The sequence below is a fragment of the Motacilla alba genome, chromosome 8 (genome assembly GCF_015832195.1).
Source record: "Motacilla alba alba isolate MOTALB_02 chromosome 8, Motacilla_alba_V1.0_pri, whole genome shotgun sequence".
Classification (NCBI taxonomy): Eukaryota; Metazoa; Chordata; class Aves; order Passeriformes; family Motacillidae; genus Motacilla; species Motacilla alba.
The window spans coordinates 29667750-29694585 of record NC_052023.1 but is presented as its reverse complement, the minus strand read 5'-3'; the positions used below and the strand labels follow the sequence as shown (position 1 = coordinate 29694585).

Sequence of the window (26836 nt, the reverse complement as noted above, 5' to 3'; positions counted from 1 at the left end):
ACTTGACATTCTCTCTGAAGCAGTTATTCTATGAGCTAAAATGCAGTGTTACTGATATTTTGTGCTCTCTTCAAGGTCTCAGATGAGCCATGTCTCCAGAAGACACTGTGTTTATTGCTTCACCTTTCGGAATTTTTCATCCAAGCATTAGATGCTCAGCTGATGACCCAGGTGAAAAAAAAAATCTTAAAGCCCCCCACGCCACCTTATGAATAATGCACTACATGAAAACCAAGTTCTTTGTGATTTGTTGAAATCTCAAATGAGTTATTTCATGGTCTGGCCTTCTCTTAACAAGGAAATAATACTCCTTGATTACTTTCCTGGCCTTTAAACCAAGCACATGGCATTTGGGTTAATACTGCTTTTGAGAATCCCTTTCCTCTGTAAGATAATTGAGATACAAAGAAGTGTGATAGGGATCATGCTCATTTCTTTCTAAAATGCACCCTGCAGCTTGATCCTGGCCAGTTCTATTGGAGGTGCAGCATACCTCCTTCGGGTTTCTAAACTCCATGTGTTTGGATTTAAAGATGAGCCTGCTCAGTTTTCACCTGCAGTCTGTGTGCTGGAGCTTTGCTGGGGTTTGTCTCCTGCAGATGTTTGTGCTGCAGTCATTCCTGCTCCAGCTGCATCCCCCGGATCATGTCCGTCTAGCTATGGTGGATTTTCTGTCTTCCATGGGAAAGGTGTTTATTCCACAAGAAGCACAGGTAAATGGAATTGTGGCCTTAGTGAAATTGCCATGTCTTTTGATAAAAAGACTTTTATTTAAATATACAGTTAAGGGATCAAGTTCATTAACTAGATACAGAAATGCCAGGATAGTTGTCTTAGATTAATGGTCTGCAACAGGTTTATTTTTCATCAAGACATGCTGAGTGCATGCAAGATACTTCCAATGCCAGTGCTTTCTCACTGATGAGAGGTAACAAGAAGTGAGAATAGAATGTCACCTCCCTCACAGTGGTTCTTTAGCCAGACAGGGCAGTAGCACTCTCACATTTCCCAAACCTGTCCCTCAGTCTGAGAGCCAGTCTTCAATAATAAATCATGATGGTGAGGTATGCTCAACCAGCTCTTGGGAACTGATGGCTGTTTGTTCCTGTTGCAGAGGCAGGTTGTGCCCCAGCTGTCCTGTCTGTTTGCCTCTCTGCTGGCTGACCAGACCTGGCTGATTCACCAGCACGCACTGGAGGCATTCACACATTTTGCAGAGGTGAGCAGAGCACAAGTCTGAGTGCAGGCATTTGGTTCTGTTAACTTCTGTTGTACACAAATACTCCTGACTCAAATGTTTGCTGCTCCTCACTGCACAGTCTGGGTCTGAGTTACAGCTGTTGCACACTGAAAGTGCTGAGGGCTGGTGCAGGTGGAAGAGGTTTCAGGAGCTGGAAGTGAAGAAGGACTGGGCACTGGCTGCTTAGATTGGGCAAGAGGGCAGATGTCATAGAAACATCTATTTTGTTCCCTTGTTAGCAATGAATGTACTGAACAACCAATAACATTTTTGACAGGAAACAAGACATGAAGATGTTGTTCCTTGGTGCCTTAATTCCGAAGAAGCTAAGAACAAAGTTGTTAATTTTCTGGCTAAGGTATGTATATTGTTTAACCATTTTGCTGCTATCTTAATTGATGCTGTACATCTGCTGTCAGCAATACACGGCATGGGTCTACCCTTGCATTATCTGCATGACCATTAAGTAACTTTAAAATAAACTGTCTGGTTGAACTTTTCTACTTGCTTTAATCAGCAGAATTAGCAACTGCCATTCATATGCATGCTGGTCCTTCAGTACTTTCAACTTAAATGCAGAGTATTTATCATCCTTAAACAAAAAATACTTACTGAATTGCGTTGTTGTTCTTGAGAGAAGTTACCTATTTAAAAGACAGGATTTGATAATTAGGTTTGATTTCCTTCCCCATTTCTCTTGGATGAGTTTCTGAAATCTAAATGAACATGTATGAAACATCTCAGTGCCTTTTGCATATTAGGAGAAATCCTCTTGGGCCAGGTGGCTGTTGCTGCAGAACAGTGGCATTGGGAAAGGGGGGGCAGCTGTAACTTGAGGCAGGGCTCTCTGGCTGAGCAGCTTTTGGCAAGCAGATAATTTACAGAAGAAGTGGTAGCTGCCAGTGATGCTAACCCAAAGTTGTAGATAACCTCAGTCTTTGATCAGAAGACTATGTAAGGAATAATATTCTTTGAACTGCACATTAAAATCCCTCCCTCTCTCCCTTTTGTTCTGGCCTATATATTGTGCCTGTGAAGGCTGGTAATGCTGCCTGGGTTAGTTACCTCTCCTGGGGCTTTCTCCCTAGACAAGGCAGGTGGAAGAGACAAGAGAAGCACGAACAGAACGCCTGAAGCAAGAAAGGATTACCTGGAGTGCACAGGTTTTGAAAGTGGATGGAGAATTGGAGTCAACAGGAGAGGTACGTGTGATTCTTTAAACTGTTAATTTCTGTCAGTTCTGGGGAGTCCCTGAAAAGCTGAGCTGGTCTTGCTGCCCTCCATGTCCTAAGAAGAAAGGTCCTGGCCCTTAGTATGATATCCTAATGGTCTGTAGTGTCTGCCAGGCAGCAAGGACCCTCACAGGACCAGCGACTCTTGCAGCTCTGTTCCACCTAAGGCCTTTCTTGCATTTGGATGAAGACTGATCCTTCAAGTACAGTATTAAATTGATGTTTCATGTTTGCTTAAATCTGCAGCCTGTGGCCAAAAGAGCCTGTCACCCACCCTCTGAGGAGCAGTACGAGGCAGCAGTAGGCACGATGGAGGGAGCAGTGGAGGCTGTGAAGCTGCTGCTCCAGAAAGGGTCCCCTCCAGGCTGGCTTGCAGTGAAGCTGGAGGCTCTGCACACAGCCATAGCCACCCTCAGGGACAGCTTGCGGTAGGTGCTCCTCTTGGCTTGGGGACAACGACCTAGCTCAGCTCCCTGCTGGGAGGGAGGAGGTGCCTTTGTGCCAGGAGGGCTGCAGAAGAAAAAGCTGTGACATGGGGCAGTGCTCTACAGAACTGCTGGCTCTTGGTTTGTGTGCCAGGATGGACTGAGGGGTGCAGTGCCAGCCTCTCCTGCATAGCCTGCTGCGTTTGAGTGGACACTACTGGACATGGGAGCTGTGGGTTTGTTTATTGCTTGTTCTTCTACTGCGTGGAGATAAACATTCCATGACATTGTATTCTGGATACTGAGAGGTTTGAATCTGTTGTGAAAGTAGCAGCGACCTTGTTCCTGTCACATGCAGGTACTCCACACTAGGGTGATCCTTTAAAAATAATCTTTATTGGTCTTTACAGTTAAGAGCAGAAAGAACATGGTGCTTGAGCAGTTTGTGGTTGTTCACTGTATGGTCCTAGCACCTCTTGTGCCATCCATTGACAGAACTATACAAACAAAAATAAATAAGTTGAATAAACTGTACATTCATTTTAAAATCATCTCTTAGCTGAAAAGTTAAAAGGAGCCATTTCTAAGGGCTTCATTTTTCTGGGAAAGGAAAAAAACAAACAAACAAGAAAACCAAAGGAAAAAGGCACGTTAACCAAGAAACTCAGTGTGATTTTGATTTATTGTCAGCAGTTTTTCAGGGAAGGGGTGACTTCTAGATCAATCTCCTCCACCACTCTTGGCCTCCAGTAGCCTGTCAGCACCATCACCACCATCACGCTGTCCTCTCTCCGGGAGCAGGGGAGGCACCACAGCCGGGCATACTGCTGGAGTGCAGGCTCACCCCTGCAACTTTTGGCACAGACTGGGAAGGAGCATCCCTGGCAAGAGCTCAGGCCCCACAGGATCTTGTGGCTGTGCAGCAAGTGCCTGCCTTATGGCAAAAGCAGCGCTGAGGTACTTTATCCATTGTACTGGGGAAGCAGCAACTCCTGTCACAGGATGCAACACACCATACATCGCCTTGGTCTTGTTCAGAACTGTTACCAGTTTGTATCATCTTCCCAGTTCAACTCCTCTTCTTCACCCCAGCCTGTAGCTTCAGCCTAGAATCACATAAAATTATCAAGATTAAGGGATGTGGAATGTACTTGTGTGCTTAGCACAGGCCCAGGAGCCAGGCAGGAGCCTGCGTGGCTTGGGATGGCAGAGCATGCATCCACGAGGCCAAAAATGAAGTGTCAGTATTTGCAGCTTATGGTCTTAAAGAACTTTGTCTTTAAGGTGATTCCTCTTGTAGTTCAAAAGCAGACTTAACAGGGAGTCTCTTTTCTTTTTTTATTGTTTCTATCAAACCCACTTTCCATTAAAAAAGGATGCCGTACATTAGATGATTTCTTTCCCCCAGGAAACAGTTGTTTTCTTGTTGTATTCTACATTTGGTCTCCCCTTCCCACTGACACAGAACTCACTGCCTTCCCCCCAAAATGGGGTTGGGGTCATGATAGTCACAGGACATTGTGCCACTTTCAAATGTCATAAACAACTTCAGTTTACAGCCCAGGCTCCTCTCCCCATGCTCCCTGCTGTCCCTGGGGTAGCTCTCTTGAGGCTGAATGAGCAAAACAACTTGAAGTCAACACCTGTTCCCTAAGGGAGTTACATGTTCAAGTGGGAACGCTGCCTTCCCCTCCTAGAAAACAACAATGGTCTTTGGAGTCTCCCTGATTGGGCTACAGGGATTTATCTGCTTAAAGAAACTCCAGTTTTGTGATCCCCCTGTCTCTGAAATAGAGAAATGTTTCAGCTATTCTTTCACGAAAACACACTCAAATCTTTACTCTGTAATCCAGAGGTTCAGGTTTCCTGGACCTCAATTTACAATGCTATTATGTTTTGCTAGAAGAGTCAGGAAAAACACTTCAGTCCTGAGCACTCTCTGTGCCTGAAAGCCCCTTCTGTTTGTGGATGGGACCTGTTCAGCAGCCAGGATCCAGCCTTGTTTTACTTGTCTTGACAAACCAAAACTCTCCTTAACAAGTCATAGGATTCCTGCATCCAGGATGCAGCAGCACAGAGTAAAAGCTGGAGTTAAAACTCCTTAGTACTTGTAGTAGTGTACAAAAGGAGTCTATTCCTTGTTTCCTAACAGGAAACAACTCCTTGTTTCCTCTCTTTGCTGTATCAAGTGCCCACTGCAGTGCCTGGTGCCTGCTAAGATGCTGTGTCTGAGGAGCCTCTCAGGGCTGCAGTCACCTAAACCTCCAGCCTCTTACCTCAATCACATCAGCTGCTGCAAATTTGGATGAAAACAGCACAGTCTGGGAGGCTCCTCCTCTGCTGGACACCCCACCTGAGTGAGTGGGAATAACTGCTTCTGTCCTTGCCTCAGGTAAAATCAAGAAGGAGGAAGAAGGTTTAATGTCTGGGATCATGTCAGCAAACCAGTCCAGCTCCGGGTCTTGCACAGGTTTCCTCTTCACTTTGATTGTGAATTCTTCTCCCAGGCCAGACTCTGATGAAGACTTCAGCCTTTCCTGAAAGGTTTTTGGCAACACAGTTTCTCCCAGTTGTTCCTCACGGTCCCACTTGTCATTGCTCCAGCTGTTCCCATGGCAAGGCTCTGTGGGGGAACAAAGTCTGAGGCTTTTGAATTCTTTGCGCAGTTGCTGGGTACCTGGCAGAGGCCTTTCAGCCGCATCAGCCTGTGTCACAGTGGGGCAGTTTCCTGAGGACAGTTTACGACTGGGGCTCCTGGGTTCAAAGTCATCCCAAGGCTTCTCATCTACATCATGATCAGCAAAATACGGTCCTGTGCTGCCCCGCAGCTCCCGGGGCTGGATTTGAATGTTCACAGTTTTCTCAGTGTCTGTCTCCTCTGGCTCACTCCAGTCTGGCCACTCCTCTGCTGGCTTTTCTGAGGTAGTCAAAGAGCTCCTGCTGCTCCCCAGTGTATTAATGCTTCCAGGAATTCCATTCAGGGGGGGCTGAGTGCCTTGCTCACCTGTGGAAGACAAAGATGTTGCATACCCATTTAAAGAGAGCAAGTGCAGGCAGAGATGGAGTTATGTCTTAAACTTCTTGACATTACAGGCAGCACCTGGCACGGGAACAAGCCAGTAATTGATTGGAAAGAAAGCTCCTCTTGGATTATAAAGCAGGGACACCTTCGTGCTTGCAAAGGAGGGAATTCACCTCAGAGCCCTGGGGCAATACAAGCTGACTGCTGATAAGCAAGAGGTGACTGAGAAAAGGCCCTGGAAGGAAAGAGAGTCAGCTTTGACTCTCAGAACGAGCTGCCCTGTAAATGCAGAGTATCTGCTGAGCTGTGAGGGGTGAAAGCACAGCACAGAATCTGCCACAAGAAAACTCAAGTCCAGGCACCCAGTCTGTGTATGTCAGGTTCCCAAATAGCTATTCCCTACGATTTTAAGGATCACACTCCCCCCTTCCTTCACTGTTGCCCTCAGTGGTTCACTGACTCTTTCAGATCAGCACATGGGGGAAAAAGGCACACCTTTCAAGCAACACTTCCTTGGTGACACACTTGATTCCTGAAAGGAAGCACTTGGGCACATTTTACCTGTCTGTGAAGCCAGGGGATTGTCCTGTCGCACGGGAAGCTTTTTGCCAGGTGCATTTGCAGAGCTGGGGAACGAGCTGGGACTGCTCTTCCGTGGCTGAGAGGTTTGGTTTCTCTGATTGATCACACCATGACTGGGGGAACCTGCCAGGATAAAGGGAAAGAAAGGACACAAGTCCACAAGGTGTGCTGTCAGTCTGAGCTGAACTGCCTGCAGCACTGGAATGTTCTTTTGGAACAACACTGAGGCTTGGCACAGCAATCCAACAGCTGCACCTCCTGATCCATATATAACACAATACTCCACTGTTCCTGCTGCCTGCAGCTCTTGTCAGTACGAAGTTATGGCAACTGTACATGGTCAGCTTTTGCTGAGATGTTCTTTCAAGAAACACACAATGAATAATCTGATTAGGATCAGAGCAGATGCTTTAAAAGTGCTCTTTGCCACCTGGCTGGATCCAAAATCCCAACTGGTACACAAATCCAACTGGTACCTGCCTTATACAAAATCACTGCACTCGCTCACAGCAATTCCAAGCATAACTCATGGCACTACACAAACCCCTTTCCATGCCTGGGCATGGGCTCAGCAGCTTCCTGAATGAGAGTCTCTACTCCAAAGGCTGACTGCCAGCTGCCCTCCTATGCCAGCCTGAGGTGAGGTGAGAGGTGGGCAGTCGAGGCCATGCTCTAGAGCTGCCCAAGGCAGGCGTATTTCCCTGGCTCAGTGATGCCAGCTTGGCAAGCACATGGTTGCAGGTCATTTTTGGGAGCTGCAGGGTATGATCAGTATGGTGATGTTTTGCCAACGCCAGCCTCAGCTGTGTGGGACCCTGTTGCCACCACTTCAAAATGGCATATGGGCCAGTGCTGCACTTCCTTCCACAGGGCTCATGTGTGTTCCCGGCCAGCTGTGCCTAGGCCAGGGATCACCAGTGCCACCAGACACTGTGGCCCATGGGAAAGGACTGCAAGGAACACAGAGAACCCATCCCCTCCCCCAGTGGCCTTCATTAAGGGCACAGCTTTTGAGGGGCTTGAGCAAACAGCTCGTTAAGCATCACATGCTCAGCCTCTTGTGTTACTTTTTGCAGATCATCACTCACTGTTGAGGACAAAGGTGGGGTTTTTTTGTTTATCAGTAGTTAAATCAGATCTAATTTTTAGTATATTTGAAAAATAAACCTGGTTTCAGCCTGAGATCCACAGCGGTTTATTTACTACAGTCTACTAAAATAAATAATGTAAAGAAACTAATGCAGTGAGCCATCCACAGATTTTAATGAAGGGTGGTAGCTGCCAGTACACATATAAACAGGAAGCAAGCACTTAAACTGATCTCTGTCACGTATTTCATTTGGTATCTCTATGTCTAAAGTTGCACAGATGCTGACTTTTCCCTTGTTATAAACATTCTTAGTTTCAATATCCAGAGAAGTTTTCCCTTAGCACACTTGGTTCCAAGTTATCTAGCAGGTGCAGGGGCTACTGTCTTCACTTGCATTAGCTGAAAAGCCTCCAGAGAGCTGATAAAATAGGGAAGTTCGTATTCCTTTTCCAATCTATGAATAGAAATTGGGGGAAGAATGTGAGATTTACTGTTTTTAAAAACAGAAAGGACAGAGGGAATATTAAATAACTGCCTATGTAAGTCTTTCAGAAAGGAAATACAGTTTTTCCACAAAAGACACACACAAACTCTTATCTCCTTTACTTACAGGGATTCTTAAATGAAGAAGAGGTTTCATTTTTTCCCAATATATTTGGTATATTTAAAATACTTTTATATAACTCTTCTTCTGGTATCAATTCTGTATCTGCAAATAGCACCTAACTCAAAATCCAAGTTTGGCTGCAAATTAGCTTTTTTTTTTTTTTTTTTCAATTAACCTGTCACCAGGAACAGATTAATAATCCAAGAAATTCTGCCTAAGATGCCTGGACAGAACAGGCGAGCATCCCAAGAACACTCTGACTGTATCTTTTACCTTCTGGGGAGAGATCAGCAGTTTTCATGAAACTTGGTGCAGAGCTTTTGAAGATCTTTGTTCTTTCTCCACCCACAACCACTTCAGGCCCAAGCAGGGAGACGAGGACGGCCAGGCTGTGCAGGGTTATGGCCACGATGGAGTCACTGGTGTCCCGCAGGCCCAGCAACACCTGCACCAACAACACACTGATGTCAGCACAGCAGAAAGCTCTGCTTTTGCACTGTGTGCTTCCTCAGGTGTTACTTTTGTTTTCGTTTTTTCACAGACTGTCAGTTACACAGAAACTTGCATCACTTTTGTAGATGCCTCCCATGCAAAACCACCACATCAGCACATCTCATTTCTAATCCCCTACGGCTCTCAGCTGGATGTTGTTTCACAGCATAAAATCCACTTTGTGCTACCAATTAAGTAGGGTGGCTGATGCTAGTGGGTGAATGGGACTCTGAGCAACGTGGTCTAGTGGAAGGTGTCCCTGCCCGTGGCAGGGGGTTAGATTAGATTAGATGGTCCTTAAAACCCAAACCGTTCAGTGATTCTGTGAAATCCCATATTCCAGGATACACCACCCACTGGTCTGCTCTCCCTAACCTGTGGCAATATGATGTTCTTCAGCTCCTCCCGAGAGAACAGCTCGGCGTAGGCGTGGATGTGAGACAGCAGCACCATCCTCACGTGCTCCTCGTGCACCTCAAAGAGCTTCAGCAGCACAGGGATCACGTGGGCCTGGAACAGGGCTGGTGACAGCAGGCAGCTGGTCTGGCTCTCCCCACTTTGCTCTAGGGAACAGAGGTGAGGATGGGAAAAGGCTGCTTCACCCACCAGAGACAGCTCACCCAGAAGCTACTGAGTGGTGACACCAGGATCATTGCTAATTCTCCTCCCAGCATCAGCAGAGCAGTGCAAAGGAGGAAGCACAGATTAACTGTCCTTTCCAGTTCTGTCTGTTAAAGCATTTGTTCTGCTTAGGGAAACACCACTATTCCCTTGATTCAATGAAACCACCACTCTGAATTCATTCCAAACTTGTCAGGAATAATTGTGATGAGGAAGTATTTAAAGGTCACCTTTCTTTGGGCCCAGCAGATGAGGAAGAAAACTCTTGACAGCTACAGGTTCTGCAAACACGAGCTGATTGAGTAGGAGAGGCACCAGCCGTGATGCTATCAGCTCCTCTGACAAGCCAGCCACCCTGTCCAGCAGGAATCTGCATTCCAGGAGACAGCAATTAGTATCAAGGCAGCCTTCCATGCATTTATGCCTGTTTCCCTTAATATAATTTTCCCCTTTTTGTGTCTGACTCATCCAGAGTCAGTGTCCCACTGCAGCCTCTCCCTCTGCCTGCATTCTGACCTACAGAGAGAAGCCTCTGCTCCTGCCTGAGGCAAAGATAGCACAAACCAGGAGCCAGGACCACATCCTGTAACACCCCACACACCAGATCACAGGCTGGCACAAGCACATCCAGCTGGCACAGGAAGCTGCTGGGGCATCAAACTGCCTCAGAGCTGGCATCTCTCGTGAAGAGCTACAGTCAAAACTGCAGCAGAGTTCTCCTCTCACTCCATATCCTGGTCCAGGATTGCAAGGATTTTCCTGCTGCTTTGGAAAAAGCTGTTCTACCTACCACACGAAGGAAGTTTCCCTTGCACAAAGGGAATCCCCTTTTGAAACCACTTCCATCTAATGAGGCCAACAGATTGGGTTTATCAGAGTTTAATTTTGTGCAACTGCTCTTGTCTGTCAGACTTTTGTTTTTACAATGTTAATTATCAGTTACTGCTTTCTCTCTATGCTTGGAGGAGACCAAGAGAAGGGTGCACATGCTGTGAAGGCCCCTCTGCCTGATGGAAGGACAGCACTCCCCTACCTTTAAGCAAAATGTTCATTCCCTCCCTCAGTAAACACTGCTGACACAGAGATAGTGAGAAATACTCTGAATGTGCCTGCTAAGGATTCCCATTGTCCTCTTACTTCCTCCACTTAAGCCTCAAACGAATGAAAAATATCTGCTGTATAAAATAGGCAGGAAAACAGCTCTGTGAGAACACCAAGGCTCTTTTATATGGAAAAAGAAAAAAACAGCTTCTCCCCTTTTCAGGCCTAGATAATGCCACGATTACACAGAAAATTCCCTGACAGAAAAATTCTTGGGGAGCACAACAGTGGGATTTACTGCAAGATGTTCCACTACTGCAGCTAAGACATCCATTACAGGCAACAGCTTTACTCTTGGCACCACACGATTAATTCACTCAGCAAGTCTTACTGCAAGCTCTCTCATTGGCAGCTGCATCACTCTGGAGGCTGGGGAGCACCAGGATGATGCAGAGCCCAGCAGGGACTGCTCCTCCCAAACACCAAACCAGTCAGAAGGATTTGGGAAACGAGAGGTGGAGAGTTTCCTCATTGACAGGACTCTTTGGCTGGAGTACCCAAAGTGTTACAGAGTGAACAATGTTCTGACAAAGCCACCAAATCTGCCACCTGAGGAAGCACCTCTGGCCAGGAGCCTTCCCAGGTCCCACCACAATCCATTTGCAGAAGTGTGCTTTATCATTCTGAAATAAGAAGCTTCCACATTACAGCTCATTCGCTTACTTGAAAAATTCAGTTTTCTCCTCCTCAGACTTTAGCGTTAAGGTCTTCAGAAAATTCACAACTTCCAGAAAATCATTCCTAAGCACAAAACCAAAAGCTGTCAAGTGTGATCCTTACTGATGCATAAACCACCCACTGTGAAGAGACTGAAACCCCACCACCACTCCTTTAGCAGAGAAAAGAGACAAGAGGGACCCAAGCCAAGTGCTGGTGGATCAAGAGTGCCAGCAAGGAGGTGACAGCTGAAGGCTGCTGCTCAGCACCTCTTTGAGAGGGCTGGTAACACTTTCTTAATTTAAGGAGCCTCTTTGTCAAAGATCCCTGCAAGAGGCAGGGATTGAGTCTGCACTGCCACCCCACCTTCAAAGCAGTATCAGGACGAAGAGAGGCCTGACATTCCTGTCCTTACCTGAAGAACTCGTGAGACAATAGGCTGGACAGTGGTGGGCGACACTTTGGGTCTGGATTCAGCAGTGTACAGTGCAAGGTTTGCTGAAAGCTGGAGAGAATATCTGCTGAAACTGAAATCCAGAGCACCTACAGTTAGATTTCTCTCTCCACACTGAACAAGATACGTTCAGGACTCCTCCACCCCCCACCCCCAAAAACTTATTTTTAGCAAAAGTGCAAAAGGAAGGGGAAAATAGCATTTCCATTTCCCTTCCTAACCTGCCTGGCTACTGGGCCTCCAAGGAGTGCTACTGTTCTCCCAAGAAACTTCCTGCTGCCTCTCTGCTGGAAGTGGCAGCCCCTGCTCAGCTGTGGCTCTCAAGACCCACCTGCCACATCCTTAGCCCTTGGTAGGACCAGAGCAGGTTTGGGAGTGCTCGTGTCACACAGGCCGGTGACCTCCAGCCACATCTGACCCCGTCCCCGCAGGAAAAGGGGAACACAGGAAAAAAGTCTGCAAACAAGGGACAACACTGGCCACTGAGCCCACAACACTCCTGTCAGCTGCAGAGCAAGGTGGAACGTTCAACCACACAAGGAGTAAACCACAGGGCCTGTCACCAGCAAAATAAACCAGTGTCATTCTCACCCTGGTCATTGAGAACTGTCAGGAGATTCTCAACTGTTGTCCCAAATGCGTAGGCATCCCTCGCATGCCCGTAGCTGCTGGGCAGGATTTTGAAGTCTGCAGACTGAAAACAAAACAAAACAAAACATAACAACAAAAAAAAACCAAAACAGCAAGACAGGAGCTGATGAAATATGTGGTGTTTTCCATAAGTCTTCATTCCCACCCCCCACCATATACACTCTCTAGTTCTTTTTATAGCACCGAAGCTCCACTGTGTACCCTACAAGTAGAATATTATGCTAAAAAAACCTCCACTGGGGAATTTATAACCCAAAGGAGCAAATCCATAATGATGAAACAACTCCCTGATGAATGCAGGCAGTCAACAGCTTTCAGCATTTCTATGGAAACAGGCGGTAATTAGAGAGCAGAAGCGTGCTCCTGCAGCGCAAGCAGCTCCAAGGATTCCCAATGGCTAGGAAGTGACTAACAGGTAGGGGAGAGGCTGTGCTGGAAGTTACACAACCATGGGACCACAGTGATCTGGGCAATCTCAGCAGCTACTCTGATTTTTGCAAAACTTTGGTGATTTAGAAGCAACTCAAAGAGTCTGAAAAGTAGCATTACCTGTGCCCAACACCATTCCCAAAGCAGGGATGGGACAGAGGAGGAACAAAAGGCACAGAGGAAACCTCAGATATTATCCAAGAGCCGCTTCCATGCCATTCAGGCATGAGGAAATACAACATGAATGTAAAAATATTTCCTGACCACCGGGTTTTTCTTTGCTGGCAGCAGGGAGCCCCGTGAGCTGTCACTCACCATCTCCTCGCAGGGGATGCACGACTGGTCTCGCACCGACCTCACGTGGCAGAGGAACTGCAAGGACAATAGGGGGCCATGAGCTGCCTCCGTGTCCCCTCCGTGTCCCCTCAGTGCCGAGCAGCAGAGCGGGCTGTGCCCATGGGCTGGGGGCTGGCAGCAGCTGTGCCCATTCTGTTGGCACCCAGGGCAGGCTGAGCCTGCTGCAGCAATGACTCTGCACAGCAGGCAGCAGAAATCAAAACAGGAATTGTTCTTTCTGCTACCAAGCAGTGAAAATGCCACCAGCACAAGCTAAGGAGGCATTTAAATTCTTTTCCTTAATGGTTTGTTTCAGCCTGAATCTTCCAGATCTTTTTTAATTTTTATATCAGTCCAGAAGGGCAAAGATCTCTCACTCTCCAGCCAGCAGTGTCCCTTAGCAAAGTAGCTGCATTTTGGCTAATGGAGAACTAACTTGTGTGGATGTTTTAGTTTATAGTAATGGTGTCCTCAGAGCAAAGATCCAGGACAGAGTTGGAAGTGCACCAACACATTTAATAGCAAATCCAGCTAAGTGGAAGGACTTGGGCCTTCACCCCCATAGACGGCCAGATTCCACAGGCCAGGAATCCTCCCCTGGGCATCCAGAGTGCACTTGGCTCAGCTCTTACCTCTGGGGTGGCTTCACTGAATTTACAGACTGTTTCCATTCCTCCCAGCTTCCAGTGCCCATCCTCACTCACAAACACAGATGACAAACAGACGTTGTTATGAGTTAGGTTTCCCTAAAACACAAAAACCAAAAAAAAAGGGTAACTGACATGGGGAACAGATGAAGATATAGAATCTTAATCAGTACTAATTAGGTACTGCAGGAGGCTGAGGGAAAGCTGCCAAAAAACCACACAGTTCCTCTGGGACTTTGTAGGTGACCAGCAGGTACCAGGCAGGAGGGCCAGGGTTTCAGAGCAGACAAAGCCCTAATTGTCAGAGACCCTGCAATGCAACTGTAAATCCAGGGAAGTTCTCCAACTGTGAACACAAAACCCCAGAGCTACAGTCTGAGCTGGGATTTACCTGCAGTCCTGGGCAAACACACAGTGCCCAGACAGGGCAGCAGTGACACCAACCTCTGGCATGGGGCAACAGCTGTACACAAACAGCAAGGCCAAGCAATCCCATTTCCCTAAAGCAAGAAGTACTACAAGCAGATCCATGAACTGAGAACTGCTTCTTCCCTCATTTCCACAACATTTTCAATTACCCTTCCTCCTATAAAGCAGGCAAGTTTAGCAGTTTCAGCCTACAAGAACTGTGGGGAACGTGTCTGTCCTTTTGGGAGGAATCAGTCACCCAGACAAGGCCAGGTACAATGCTCTCCTGTCACATTTCCTCCATCTCCCAGCAGAGCCTGATGATGCTGCCGGGGGTACCTACCCTGTCATGGAGGAAGATGAGTGCCAGCAACACATCGTAGATGCCTGCACAGATTTCTGCAGCAGAGAGTGTCTCCAGGACCATCTCCAAGGGCTTCACCCGCTCTGTGACCAGGTGGATCCCGTTGGCTTCCACAGTGCAGGAGAGGAAGCGCAGAAGGCAAGGGTGGCGCAAGGTTTTCAGGTGCTTCCAGGAACAAAGGTGTCTGTTAGACTTCCTCTGAGGCAGCTCCCCCAGGTGCACAGCTTAGTCCTGTCCCCTTAACCATGCTTTCTCATGGAATTCAGACAGCCCATCCCTGCTCCTCACCAAGCACCCAGCAAACTTCCTCGCTCAGACTGCAGAACTTTTTATAAGGCATTGAAACAGAATCATAGAATGGTCTGGGCTGGAAGGACCTTAAAGACCATCTTGTTCCATCCCCCTCCCATGGGCAGGGATACCTTCCACTATCCCAGGTTGCTCCAAGCCCTGTTCAACTGGCATTGACACTTCCAGGGATCCAGGGGCAGCCACAGCTTCTCTGTGGGCAACCTGTGCCAGGGCCTCACCGCCCTCACAGAGAATTTCCTCCCCTAAATCCAATCTAAACCTACTCTCTCTCAGTCTGAAGCCATTTCCCCTTGTCCTGTCACTACATGTTCTTGTCCCTCCATCTGTCTTGTAAGCTGGCACTGGATGGAGAAAATCTTACACAGAATAAAAGCCTTACTCATAATAACTATGGTATTTTGGGTGGGTTTCACCCAAGAAAGACCCCGACTTGCATCAGCAGAAGGAGGCAGCACCTTGCAAAAGCTGTCTGAACATTGCTGCCCTCAGCATGCAGCACACAGTGATCTCTGCAGCTACCAAGCCCCTTCTGCCCCATGGCCAGGCTGGCTTCCACTTTCCTCCTGCCCTCACTCCCAAGGGTTTGACCCTGTTAACTGAGTCCCATCCTGCCAATACAAGGAGGGGCAGCTGTGCAGTGTGTCCCAGGCCCAGGCAGTACCTTGGCAGCTTTGTTGACCTTCTCCTGGCTGTCCCTCTTGTACACGAACACGGAGGCCCGTTTGCCATCCTGCAGCACGGCCGGGTAGATGGTGTGCCCGCTGGGCAGCGTGAAGGGCGGCTCCTCCAGGCTGTAGCTCTTCAAAGCACTGTTCTCCGAGCCCATCCCTTGCACAGGCGCCCTGCTCACCACAAACAGGCCCTGGCTGAAGGAGGATTTGCTTTGGGCAGGTTTAGTTCCAGCGGGCGCTGTCCAGGTCACGTTCAGAGCATTTTCTGCAAAGCAGGGAACAGCCATGAAGAACCTCCTCCTGCCAGTATCCTCTCCTTGAGTTTAAGGACAAGAATAACATCCCCAAAGTTTACTAAAGGAAACCTAGTGTCCACAAAAGGGTTTGGATCAACAGGTGAGCAGCTCTCAGCAGTGGGGCTTGGACTGCACTGGCACCTGTGTCAGCAGCACCACCAGCTCTGACACAGTGCAGCCACCCACACCCATCCCTGACCTGGCTGCCCAGCTGAGACCCAGCAAAAGCAGGATCCAGCAACGCCCCCAGACACACAGACACTCACTCCAAGGGTTTAACTGACATGAAGCTCAGTCAGCAGTTAGGAAGTGTGACTGCCACCCCACAAGGAGCCCCCGGCCTTCTTAAAAACACCATTCCTCAATTCTCCAAGCCAGAGAAGAATTCAGTGAAGGAGGAAGGGTTACAAGCTGGATTTCAGGAGGTTACCTGTAGCCAGGTACTCTCCTCCAGGAGCATGTTTTCCCTCTTGATTACCTTCTCTCCACGTGACAAATATTCCTTCTGCCTGCCAACCCTTCCTTCCTCCCACAGCCTGTCAGGAAGAGACTGACACAGATTTCTGTGCTGTTTCCTCACACACAAAACCAGTAAAACAAACACACTGATTGCAGAGGCTTTTTTGGAAAACACTGACCCAGCACATGCTCTGTCATCAGGCTTGTGATCACACGCCACTGGTGAGACCTGAACTTGTCTGCACACGCAAGTCAGCAAACCTTCCTCAGGAATCAGAGCGACAGAGCAAACCCTCAGTTTTCAGGAAAAGCGGGGGAAATTGTCCACCCCTAAGCTTTTTGGGTTTCTTTTGCAACTGGAGAATTGCTTTATTGTGGTTGTTTCCAGCCATGACCTGAGGCTTCAGGAAGGCAACATCACAGGAGTCTCCCCACACCCCCGCAGAGCTGTTCCACCCAAGCTGCTGCTCTGGCCCCGCACCTGTGTCTCCAGTCAGGTCTCGCAGAAGCCCCGGGGCCAAAAGTGCTCAGGGCCTTTGGAAAGGGAGCTGGCCTGTTACAGTTCCCTGGCTCCTTTAACCCTCCAGAGGGTGCCAAGTGAGGGTACAACAACCCCTGCAGCCTGAAATGGGGGGGAAGAGGGGCTTTTAATTAATTCTGTGTCCTGATCCACCTAAAATCTGAACTGAATGAACTACTGAACTTGCAGCTTCCTCATTGTCTCCCCTCTGGCGTCAGGCGTGGATCTGCACCTTTTCAGCACTGATTCAGTAAACGGGACCTTTAAGACATAAAGGGAAAGTTATGGAAATCTAAACTGCAGCTTCCCAGCACTACACAGAGGGGCTGACAGGTGAAAAGGAAACACAGTGCAGCGACAACACGTGTCTCTAAACTGGATTTTTCTTTGGTGAGCTCCCTGGCACAAAAGCATTCATGCTGCCCTCAGACAGAACATTCTCCTCTCCAGACAGGGCCTGGGAGCTCTGCCCCGGCTGCTCCAGGTTATCCTCCTCACCTGTGTGCAAGGCACCAGCTGCTGCTCCTGGGCACAGCCAGTGCATTTCTCTGCACTCTGCTCTTCCCAGCTGTGCCTCATTTGGTTGTCCTACATCAATGATTTCTCACTCAGGACACCTGAAAGTATCTGGGCTGACCTGATGCCTCAAGTTCCTCCAAATCCTCAGAGACACACTCAGCTCAGGAACAGAACCATAGAATGGTCTGGGTTGGAAAAGACTTTAAAAGCTCATCTCATTCCACTCCCCTGCCATGGGCAGGGACATCTTCCACTATCCCAGGCTGCTCCAAGCCCCATCCAACCTGACTCTGGGCACTTCCAGGGATGGGGAAGCCACAGCTTCACTGAGCAACCCGTACCAGTGCCTCAACACCCTTACAAGGAAGAATTTCTTCCACACACCCCACTGAATTTTCCCCAGGTTCCATTTGCAGCCATTCCCACCTTTTCCTGTCACGTTTCCTGATGAAGAGTCCCTGTCCAGCTTCCCTGTAGCCCCTTCAGATACTGGGAGGCTTCTATGAGGTCTCCATGCAAGCTCCTCCAGGCAGAACAACCCCGACTCCACCAGCCACAGGGGAGGTGCCCCAGTCCCCTTATCAACTTCATGGCCTCCTCTGGACTTGCTCCAACAGTTCCATGCTCTTCTCATGCTGAATATTGCAACATCAGAGTCATCCTCATGCCTGTGATGTACCTGAGACCTGCTGTGCAACAGCCAGCTGCAAACACACCGCCCCTCTCCAGGGAAGCTCCTCTCAGGATCAAACACGGAGCAGCCTGTGGCACCCCGAGCCTTCCAGCTTCTTTTATGGCTATTTGAAACTCCAGCTGGTAAAAGCATCTGCAAAGGTCCGTGCCCAGGTGTGGCTCTCCGGAGCCAAAACAAACCATTACTCACGCAACTATGAGTTAAGAGCATTAACCCTTTTGTATCTTATGTTCAACAAATTGTCAACGTGAATGTCAGGTGTAATACACAGAACACCTTGGAAGAGAGAGGAGCCCGGCAGGGAAAACTAGAGGGATTGGTAGTAAAGGACAATGTGGATTTACTACCAGAAAGAGGTGGAATTTCCATTTAGCTTCCCTGCGGAGCGAATGACAGCCGCACACAGAGTAATCACCTGAAACGCACACACACCAGCTCACAGAGAGGCTGCTCCCGGCTTTCCAGGAGCCCTGCCCGCCACCTCCCAGGCCAGCAGAGCCTCCGGGAAGGGCTCTCAGCCGTGCCGGGGCTTTGCTCCCGAAGGCAGGAGTCTCCCAGCGCGACACCTGCAGATGCCCGCCCGGCAGCCCGCACAAGCAGCGCCGGGCAGGCAGGAGGCGACCACAGCCCCCGCGGGAAGGAAGCCCGGCTCTACGCGCTCCCCCAAGGCCGGGCACCGGGCACAGCGCGGTTTTAACACACGGGAACCCGGGGTACCGCCGGCTGCGGAACAGCACCGCCAGAGCCGCCACTGCGGGAGCTTCGCCCGCTGCCCGCGGCTCGCAGCCCGGCCCGGGGGGCGGCAGCGGCACCGCGTCCCCAGCGGGGCTGGCAGGGCCCGGCCCGCCCGTCAGACCCCATGGCAGCCCCTGCCTTCGGCCCCCCGGCCCCGTTCACCTGTCCCCGCCGGGCCGGGGCTCCGGTGCCGCTGGGCCCCGCCGGCCGCTCCGTCCGCCTGTCTGTCCGTCCGTCCGTCCGTCCTTCCGCCCGCCCGGCCCGGCAGCGCCGCCCGCCTCGCGCGCCCCCTGCCGCCCGGCGGCCGCAGCGCCCCCAGTGCGCGGGGGCGGGGCCCGCGGAGCGCCGGCCGCCATGTTGGGTGAGGGCGCGCCTCGCTGCGGGCGCCCTCAGGGCCGGGAGCCGGGGAAGCGGCGGGGCCGGCGGAAAGCTGTGAGATGGAGCGGTGCCGCCGCTAAACCCAGCAGCGCCACTGCAGCCGCTAAACCCAGCGCCGGCTCCGGACGCCTCCTGAACACCGCTGGGAATGGTGACTCCAGCACCTCCCTGGGCAGCCTGTTCCAATGCCTGACCGCCCTGACCATGATTTTTATTTGTTTTCCTCCTATCTCATCTGAACTCCCCTGTCTCAGCTGGGCCATTTCCTCTCGTTCTCCCACTGCAGGCCCGGCAGAACAGGCCGAGCCCAGCTGGCTGCAGCCTCCTGTCAGGAGCCCCCTGAGCTCCTCCGAGCTCCACACCCCCGGCTCCCGCAGCCGCTCCTCGCAGGGTGTTCTGCAGACCCTTCACGGGCCTTGTTGCCCTTCTTTGGACACGCTGCTGCCCCACAATGTCCTTTTTAAAAGAAAGTTTTAAATATCCTTGCCCTCCCCGTGCCCCGCTCAGGTCCAGGCCGCAGGGTGCGAGCGAGGCAGGTGGTCTGCCGCTGCGGCGTGAGGGGATCCATTTAATGCCATTAAATCTAATTGCTCTCCGTGCTGCGGCTAAAGCGGCTCCGGGGGGAGATTTCACGGGAGTGTTTTGGATGGCGGAGCGAAGGTTGAAAGGAAGGGCTCCAGAGCGGTGGGAGGTCTGAGCTGTTCACACGCTATTTTCATATCGCCGGTGTTATTCCAGTTTCCTGCAGCGCCAGGACGTGAGGATGTGGTTTGCTCAGTCGCTCTGAACAGCAGCACAGCCCGGCCCCGTGGCCTCGTCTAGACGAGGGTTTAATGGCCAGGGCAGAGTGTTTAACACAGGTGGTCTGAACTCTGCAAGCGCCTCGGCTTTCTGTAGTAACTCAACTCCACGAGTTTAACCTGCACGGAGTTTTGTGCTGCCAAATCCAGCACGAACTGGAGAGTAGAGTGTGTTCTTTAGCAATATGCCTTCCCCCTTCCATTTCTAGGGAAGCCTTCCAGGGCTCGGACAGCACGGATGATCCCAGACACACAGTGCTGCTGGACAGTGGCTCATCAATGCCAGAGTCCCTTCAGCTACAGCTCTGCTCCCTGGATAGCAAAAGGGATTCCCTCAGATCCACAGCCCAACTCTGCTCAGCTGAGCCTCACCGGCTGTTCAGGTGAGCCAGGAGAGAGGATTTCTCCTGTGACTGTGCAGGGGAAGGGCATGTCAGGGTTAACATGTGGGGACACAGTGCTAGGAGGAGCCTGCTCCTCTGGCAGGATATGCTGATAGATGGATGATCTGGGGCTTTTTTAAAAGAAGAAGAAATATGATGGGAGGAGCAGGGTGCAGGAACGTGAAATGGGTCACAGTACGACATAAAAAGTACATCACACATTACAGGGTAATATAGTGCACACAGGAACAGAAACTAAATACAGTTCAGGTACACCACCTCTATCTGTCAAAGGCAGGAAAGATCAGAGTCTTTGACCCAAATGGGACACACGCCTAAAAAGATCCTGGCCCCAAAGTGCAAACTAAAAGAAACTCTGTAATGTTCCCTAAGGTGAACATTAGTCACCAGTTTATTCACGGGGCCAAGCGTGGGTTTGTATGTCCTGTGTGTGTTTGTGGCAGGGCAAAGGCAGAAGGTCAGAAGATGTGAATAACTGGAGGTAAAGATAAAAACTTCTTAATAAGCTACAACTGATTTCTCCTCACGGCCCTTGGCTCCAGCTTCAGGCTGTGGTGTGATTCATGTGGCTGTCAGGAAGAAAAAGCAACCTTAGGCTGTTCTGCATCATTTCTGGTGCGTTTCCTTTGCTGGCCTGTCTCTGTGGAGCAGCATTCTTTCCCTTTACCTGCTTCTCCCGAGTGATCCCACTGTTCCATACAGGCTGAAGTGGCACTGAGGGGTGTGCCCTGCTCAGGGCCCTGTCACTGGGTACTGCACAAAAACCCCAGCTGGGTTTCTGCCCCCCAGCTTCACCCTTTGCCCTTTCCTAAGCACGGCCAGCATGGGCTCCTCCACAGAATAACCCAGGGATTAGGATTAGGGAGGTGTGAACCCCTCAAGGGCAGAGGGAAGAGATGGAACCAGCAGGATTACAGAGCTCCTAGCAAATGCCTCATCAGAACTGGAACTGCTTCTTTAAGTCAGCTGGACAAGACAAGATTGGCACAGTGGAGAGAGAGACAGCTGGTGACTGCAGAGGAGGATGGGGCCAAACTCACTTCAATGGAGTGGAGCATGTATGGTCGAAAGGCACAGCTGGGGAGCATTGCCTTAGAATCCCAGAATGGTTTGGGTTGGAAGGGACCTTAAAGCTCATCTCATTTCATCCCTGGGCAGGGTCACCTTCCTCTGGACCAGGCTGCTCCAAGCCCGGTCCAGCCTGGCCCTGAACACCCGCAGGGGTGGGGCAGCCACAGCTCCAGCCTGGCCAGTGTGCTGGGCAGGCTCTCAGCAGTGCAGAGACGTTCCCCAGCTCTTTGGGAAAGGCACGGGGAACAAAGGCTGCGGTGGTGCTCCCACTGATGCCTTCTCCAGTGAGGTCCCACTCCTGCATGGCCATGTGAATTACAACTACAGCACAGCAGCTTTTTGTTTCCAGTGATATTTCTCAATTTCTTAATAAACAGAAGTGGGTTTCTTTTATTTTAGGGGGCAGGGACCCCAGCCTATTTTTTCCAGCTCTGGAAAAGTCCGTGTTTTTATTCAAGTGGGTGTCCAGACCAAGTGGCTGCAAATACCACCTTGTGACTATGAAACCCATGCAGGGGAGTGCAGCCCTCCTCCGTCTGTGCAGCTCCTACACCTCCCTTGGCACCTCAGAGCTCTTTCAGAAGAAAACCCCTCAACCTTAACCTGAAGGAAAAAACGAGCAGAGCACAAGAGCTTCGAGGTGACGTGAACTGCACCAGCAGTCAGCTCAGTGCATTTCGTGGGTTTGGAGGATGGTTACAGAAGGCATGGAGGCTGTCGCCCCTCTCAGCCTCTGGCTGTGGTGAGGGGACAGCCGAGTGCTGCGCTACAGGAATGCCATTAAAGAACCTGCCAGAGGGGCCCAGAATCTCTTGTATCTAAACAGAGCTTGTCCTGCTTATTCCAGAGGCAGATACATCTTGTTCCTGTTTCATTTAATCCACAGTGGATACAATTAAACAGAATCAGGGCAGTCTGATTTCAGAATGAAATGCACATGTTGAACTGCAGACAGCTCCACAACCCCCTGGCATTTGAAAGACCTTGAATCAGGTCCTCCATGAACTCTCAGGGAGGAGAATATTTGTAATATTTGTTTACTTTTGCTTTCCCCAACCCTGTTGCCCTGGAAAGCTCCTAAGTACTGGTGTAGTACAAATAATAATTTAACACAAGATCTTAGGCGGCTGCATGGAGCAGATTGCTCCCAGAAACGAGCCCGTCCATCTGCACAAAGCCTCTCTAATAGCTACCAGACATAGGAGCTGCTCAGCCATTGCTTATTTCATTGTGCCATTAACTTTACAGCCTCATTATATCTAAAACACTTGCCTAACCAAACTCATTAATTAATTAGCAGCAGACTGGGAAAGAGGATACTCCTAGGATGGTTCAGGATTGCTGCTGCAGGGAAAGAAAAGAGGAGCTCTACAAAGCCTGGAAGAGAAACCAGGAAAAAGAGGACAAAAGTTGCAGAAATTGCTAAATGAAAGCAGATCCCTCCTCGCCCTGTTTCGTGCAGCATACAGTACCCAGGGACTAAATACATAAAATAATTAAGATAATTAAACAGCTCAGACTCTCCCATCTTCCTCTGACACCCACAGGAAATGTGATATAGGAAATGTGAAAAGTTTATATGCTCCTATCTTTTCTTCCCCCTTTCTGGCTCAGGAACTGTAATTAAAGGGAAAATCAGCCTCTCTCCTGCCTTGAAAGTGCAGTGGCACAGCTGGTTTTCATCTTGGCGAGCAGGCTCTGTCCTCAGGCTACTAAGTGCTGAGTAATTTTTACCAAGCTCTGTTTGCAGATAAATGATGTTCTTTTCTTAGCTGCTGCCAGGCAAAGCTACAAATACTTGATCTTTTATTCTTTTCCCATAAACTCCTAACATTGAATACTAAAAATGCAGCCAGAGATTTTTTTCCACTGCCATTTATTCTCAGCATGGTCACAACTGTATTACAATTACAGACACCCACCCTTCACTGGAGCTCCACTGCAGCTCCTCGTTAACCTGAAGCTTCCAATTAAAGGCTCCTTCAGTTTCATTGATAGTTTGCATATACTCCAAGGACCCACTTCATTTCGGTTTTCCCCCAAAACACATTCCATGAGCAGGGCAACTGCTTTAAATAACTTCACACTAATTTCTAGAAAAGCCTGACGAGCGAGTGCCAGTCCCAGAATAGCCTGAGTGTGCAGTTTGAGGGATTTCTCTCACAGCTATAACTATAAAAATATCTGAAAGCTTTTGACTGAACGTGGCACAACCTCTGGGCAAATCCAGTGTGGACTCAGAACAAAGGAAACGATCTAGAAAGGTACAACACTGGAAACCTGTTAGTGTAGTTCAAGTTTTCTGCTGTGTTTCTTACTGAGATCTTACCTGTTCTAAGAAACTGTGTAAGAATTAGTTAAGAATGGTAGAGAAAATTATTTAAAAAATACTGCTTAATCTTGGCAATGCTGTTCTTCCACCTACCTCCAGTGAGTGAAGCCCTGAACAAGAAGCCAGCACAGAGAGAAGGCTGAAAACTGGTATGAAATACCATGGCTAATTTTAGACTCGTTTCCAGTCACGCAGCCTGGAACACAGGGAGTAACGGTGCTTATAAAAGAACTTGCACACTTTGTAAAGATAACACGGGGTTTCAAAACAATTTTTATTTCAAAGGTATTTTTGAAGTGTAAGACTAAGAGTTTGTCAGACTCCCCAAACAATCCCATGCCTTTGAAGATCACCTTCCCAGCACAGACCCCAATCTTATGGAATTACTAGTGACTGGTTTCGTAGGATGCAAGTCAACTTCTTGTTTAAGCCATAAAGGAGGGAGGAAGAAGGAGAAAAATAAATCTGCAAATCAACAGACATTAACAAAAGAAAAAGGATGAGGTACAGGTAACTTTTCTTTGAAAAAGTGAAAATTTGAACTGCTGCCTAGGTAGCTGTGGCAGAGAGGGCATTATCATCCCTTTCTTCTGTCTCTAACAGGGGGCATGCACAGCTGAAGAACAGCTTCACCCTGAATTCCATTTGCAGGTTATTTCAAAACATGACATCAAACAATCACCACACTGCAAGTCCAGTGTGAAGGGGTCCTGGCCTGACTCTGCTGCCCACTGATCGCTGCTTAGATCCAGCTTAAACCCCAGAAACCAGCAGGACAGGATGGATTTGTGTTTCCAGATAGGGAAGCTGGGGTAAAGGCTCTGCTCTGGATTCTGAGCCAAGATACAGTGTTTCTTGCTCTTGCTGGCCCACAGGATGGATGTGGCAGACTTCTCTCAGCCCACAGCACTCTGTTTAAACACTAGGGTGAAGGCATTCTGTTGTGTAGTTTCTAATTTTAAATGTTTTTAAGCACTTAAAATGGACTGTAAATGTCTGAAGCTCCAGGGGAGTGAATCTGTGCCATCTTTCCATTATTAAAGTGGTGACCCAGGACTGGACTTTGATCCAAACTATGTGTCAGGGCAGTGCCAGGAGATGCTGGGGCTTGGTGGTGTTCTGTGACCGAGGTGTGAGAGGGAAACAGTCCATGTTAAACACGCTGCACATGGAGCACTCTTCTTAAGTGCCTTGTAAAACACACAAAACATTGGTTAGAAACACATTCACCACTGCTGACCACACAGGTTTTTATATTTAATAGAAATTAAATTAGTAGCTTCATATACATAATGTGACACTTTCCAGTCCAGTAGTTTCCAATTCCCGCTTTCAAGTCACAGTTACTGTACAAAAATAATAACAAAGAGCAACCGAAGGGCAAACACTGTCACTAACACACCAGACCCAGAAAGGCTAAATTTACGTGGAGCTACACATGCCAAAGGATACAGAGTGCTGGAGGCACGGTGGTGCAGCCATGCAGGAGCAGCAGCGCTGCCGGCCGCCTCACCGCGCGCCGTAGCCGTAGAAGAAGGGCTCTTCCGGCCGGTAGCCGTACGCGGTCGCCGGGCGCCCGGGACCCCCCGCGCTCTGAGCAAAGCCATCCACTCCAATACTGCAGAAAACAAGGAGAGAGAAATTGCAGAGCTTTGTATGGCATGGAAGGAACACCGGTGCTGGTGGCTCCAGCTCCTGCTGCCTTTTTGGGCTTACCTAAAAACAAGAGGCCAGACAAAATAAAAAGCAGCTCTATTTATTGAACGGCCTTCAGGTACATTTAGGGCAGACAAAGCTCCCCCAGCGGCTGTACCCAAAATGGACAGCAGGTCACAGTTTTCACACTTTTATAAGTTTGGTCCATTTCCATATTGAGGGTTAATCTTTCAATTACATCTTCAGGTCATGAAGTCATTTATCCAAAGTTTGCTCCCCCCCAAACTCACTTTTGTTTCCATTTCTCGGGGCCTGAGGCAGTGAGGTGTCCTTGATTGCCAGGCCTGGAGAGGAATTGCTGTGTCTGACCAAAATGGGAAAGCAGCAGCTAACAATGGATATGGAGTTTGGAGCTGTACACTAAAGAACTGCAGGACTGCAAATAGATAAAAAATATACAAGCTGAAGTCTGAAGGCATCACTGCCACAGAGATGGTTTTGTGAGGAAGCTTTGTGAGCTGTGTTCCCCTTCTGGACACCACTTCCCTGGTGGAAAATGAAATGCTGTGGAGACATCAGTGCAACTCCGATCAGGGAAAGGCTTTCAGGTCCAAGAGGAATCCCAGGAGAGACCAAAGTCTTCTCTTCCCTCCTTTCACAGATTCACTGGCCAAGCACTTTACTTCCATGACTCAGTGTCTCCCTCTGTACATTACAGTTACCATGTCCTCCAGGCTTTGGCAAAACCTGCTGTAACCCTGCCCTGCAGAGCACATCCGAAGAGTCTCTTTCCCTGCCTTCAGTCCATTTTTGAGGTGTATGGAGAACACCACCTAGAAGTGAGAATATCTGGTAAAAGGTGGTGCTTCTGGTGGGGTACAAGACTGGCAGCCAAATGGCAGAAGGAATTAATCACATACTGAAAAGCTATGTACTAATGAGACAGAGTAATTATTTTTTCATGTAAAACAGCATCTTTTACACCTAAAAAGTCCCACAAAAATGAGTTAGATACTAAAACACAAGAACTGCCTAGAGAAAAGTGGCACATATTTCATTTCAACAATAACTCATGCAGGAGGTAGAGGAAAAACGAGCATTGCCTAAGACACTGGATTACTGCCTATTCATAGCTATGTCACTTCTTAGCTTCCCCTTCAGTAGGGGGACAAATGGAAAAGGATCCTGATTTATTGTCTGACTAAAGATGCATTGAAAGGAGCCGAACTTCCCTTCTGAAGACTGTCAAAACACAAAGAACCAAAGTGCTTTTGGAGTGGGGAAAAGCTGAACCTCATTACTGCCAATTATCCATATGGAACATGGGTTATGCAACAGTCGAGGCTGGGAAAGAACGACCCCTGCAGAAGATGTACAATGGGTGGGCCTCAGGCCCTGGCTCTGCAAGAAGCTGGCACTGCTGAATTGGATGGGCTGAAAGGGCTCAGCTGCGTGGGGGGGGACCATGTCCATCTCTGTCCTCACAAAGGCACTTTCCTTGGATTCTATCTTAGGGAGGCCCTAGGAAAGGATCCCTAGTGCCTGTTTCTCAGAAAACAAGTTCACTCATGAGATATCCTGATAGTCGAGTGAAGGTGGAAGGCCTGAGGCTGAGATCTGTCCTCTGAGAC

The 26836-nt window shown here is 49.1% G+C and overlaps 3 protein-coding genes across 9 annotated transcripts in view; 1 reads left to right on the top strand and 2 right to left on the bottom strand.

Moving 5' to 3' along the window:
* C8H1orf112 (chromosome 8 C1orf112 homolog) overlaps positions 1 to 14411 on the top strand; it is a 28335-nt gene extending 13924 nt beyond the window's left edge. Inside the window, exons 19-25 of one of the 3 annotated variants that reach the window (XM_038143738.1) lie at positions 76 to 171; positions 600 to 713; positions 1115 to 1219; positions 1518 to 1598; positions 2329 to 2442; positions 2719 to 2900; positions 14309 to 14411. In XM_038143738.1, coding sequence (XP_037999666.1) covers positions 76 to 171; positions 600 to 713; positions 1115 to 1219; positions 1518 to 1598; positions 2329 to 2442; positions 2719 to 2900; positions 14309 to 14315 — 699 coding nt within the window. In that variant the 3' untranslated portion in view covers positions 14316 to 14411. Of the gene's footprint in view, positions 1 to 75; positions 172 to 599; positions 714 to 1114; positions 1220 to 1517; positions 1599 to 2328; positions 2443 to 2718; positions 2901 to 9033; positions 9157 to 14305 lie in introns of those variants that run through there. The other 2 variants (XM_038143737.1, XM_038143736.1) reach the window with 2 other exon arrangements.
* On the bottom strand, positions 3275 to 18793 carry SCYL3 (SCY1 like pseudokinase 3). 4 transcript variants are annotated; one of them, XM_038143734.1, is made up of 14 exons: positions 18727 to 18793; positions 15332 to 15606; positions 14338 to 14523; positions 13572 to 13685; positions 12919 to 12975; positions 12115 to 12217; positions 11485 to 11596; positions 11076 to 11153; positions 9542 to 9681; positions 9066 to 9253; positions 8472 to 8643; positions 6481 to 6624; positions 5174 to 5901; positions 3275 to 4003 (listed from the first exon to the last, which is right to left on the bottom strand). In XM_038143734.1, the coding sequence occupies exons 2-14, from the start codon at positions 15494 to 15496 to the stop codon at positions 3941 to 3943; spliced, it is 2250 nt and encodes a 749-aa protein (XP_037999662.1). In that variant the 5' UTR covers positions 15497 to 15606; positions 18727 to 18793; the 3' UTR covers positions 3275 to 3940. The 4 variants fall into 4 exon arrangements, with proteins under 4 accessions (XP_037999662.1, XP_037999660.1, XP_037999661.1 ...); XM_038143732.1 differs by lacking the exon at positions 18727 to 18793 and adding an exon at positions 17562 to 18707; XM_038143733.1 differs by lacking the exons at positions 12919 to 12975; positions 18727 to 18793 and adding an exon at positions 17562 to 18708.
* A 5000-nt stretch (positions 18794 to 23793) lies between these two features.
* KIFAP3 (kinesin associated protein 3) overlaps positions 23794 to 26836 on the bottom strand; it is a 68134-nt gene continuing 65091 nt past the window's right edge. For both annotated transcript variants that reach the window (XM_038143728.1, XM_038143729.1), the window contains exon 20: positions 23794 to 25167. In XM_038143728.1, coding sequence (XP_037999656.1) covers positions 25059 to 25167 — 109 coding nt within the window. In that variant the 3' untranslated portion in view covers positions 23794 to 25058. The remainder of the gene's footprint in view (positions 25168 to 26836) is intronic.

Coding starts and splice junctions, on each gene's coding strand:
- SCYL3 (XM_038143732.1), bottom strand. CDS start 18,039: ATGCTCTTAACTCATAGTTGCGTGAGTAATGGTTTGTTTTGGCTCCGG. Junction 11,154..11,484: donor TTGTCTCACGAGTTCTTCAG/GTAAGGACAGGA, acceptor TTTTGTGCTTAG/GAATGATTTTCTGGAAGTTG. Junction 6,625..8,471: donor TGCTGATCTCTCCCCAGAAG/GTAAAAGATACA, acceptor TTATCCTGGCAG/GTTCCCCCAGTCATGGTGTG.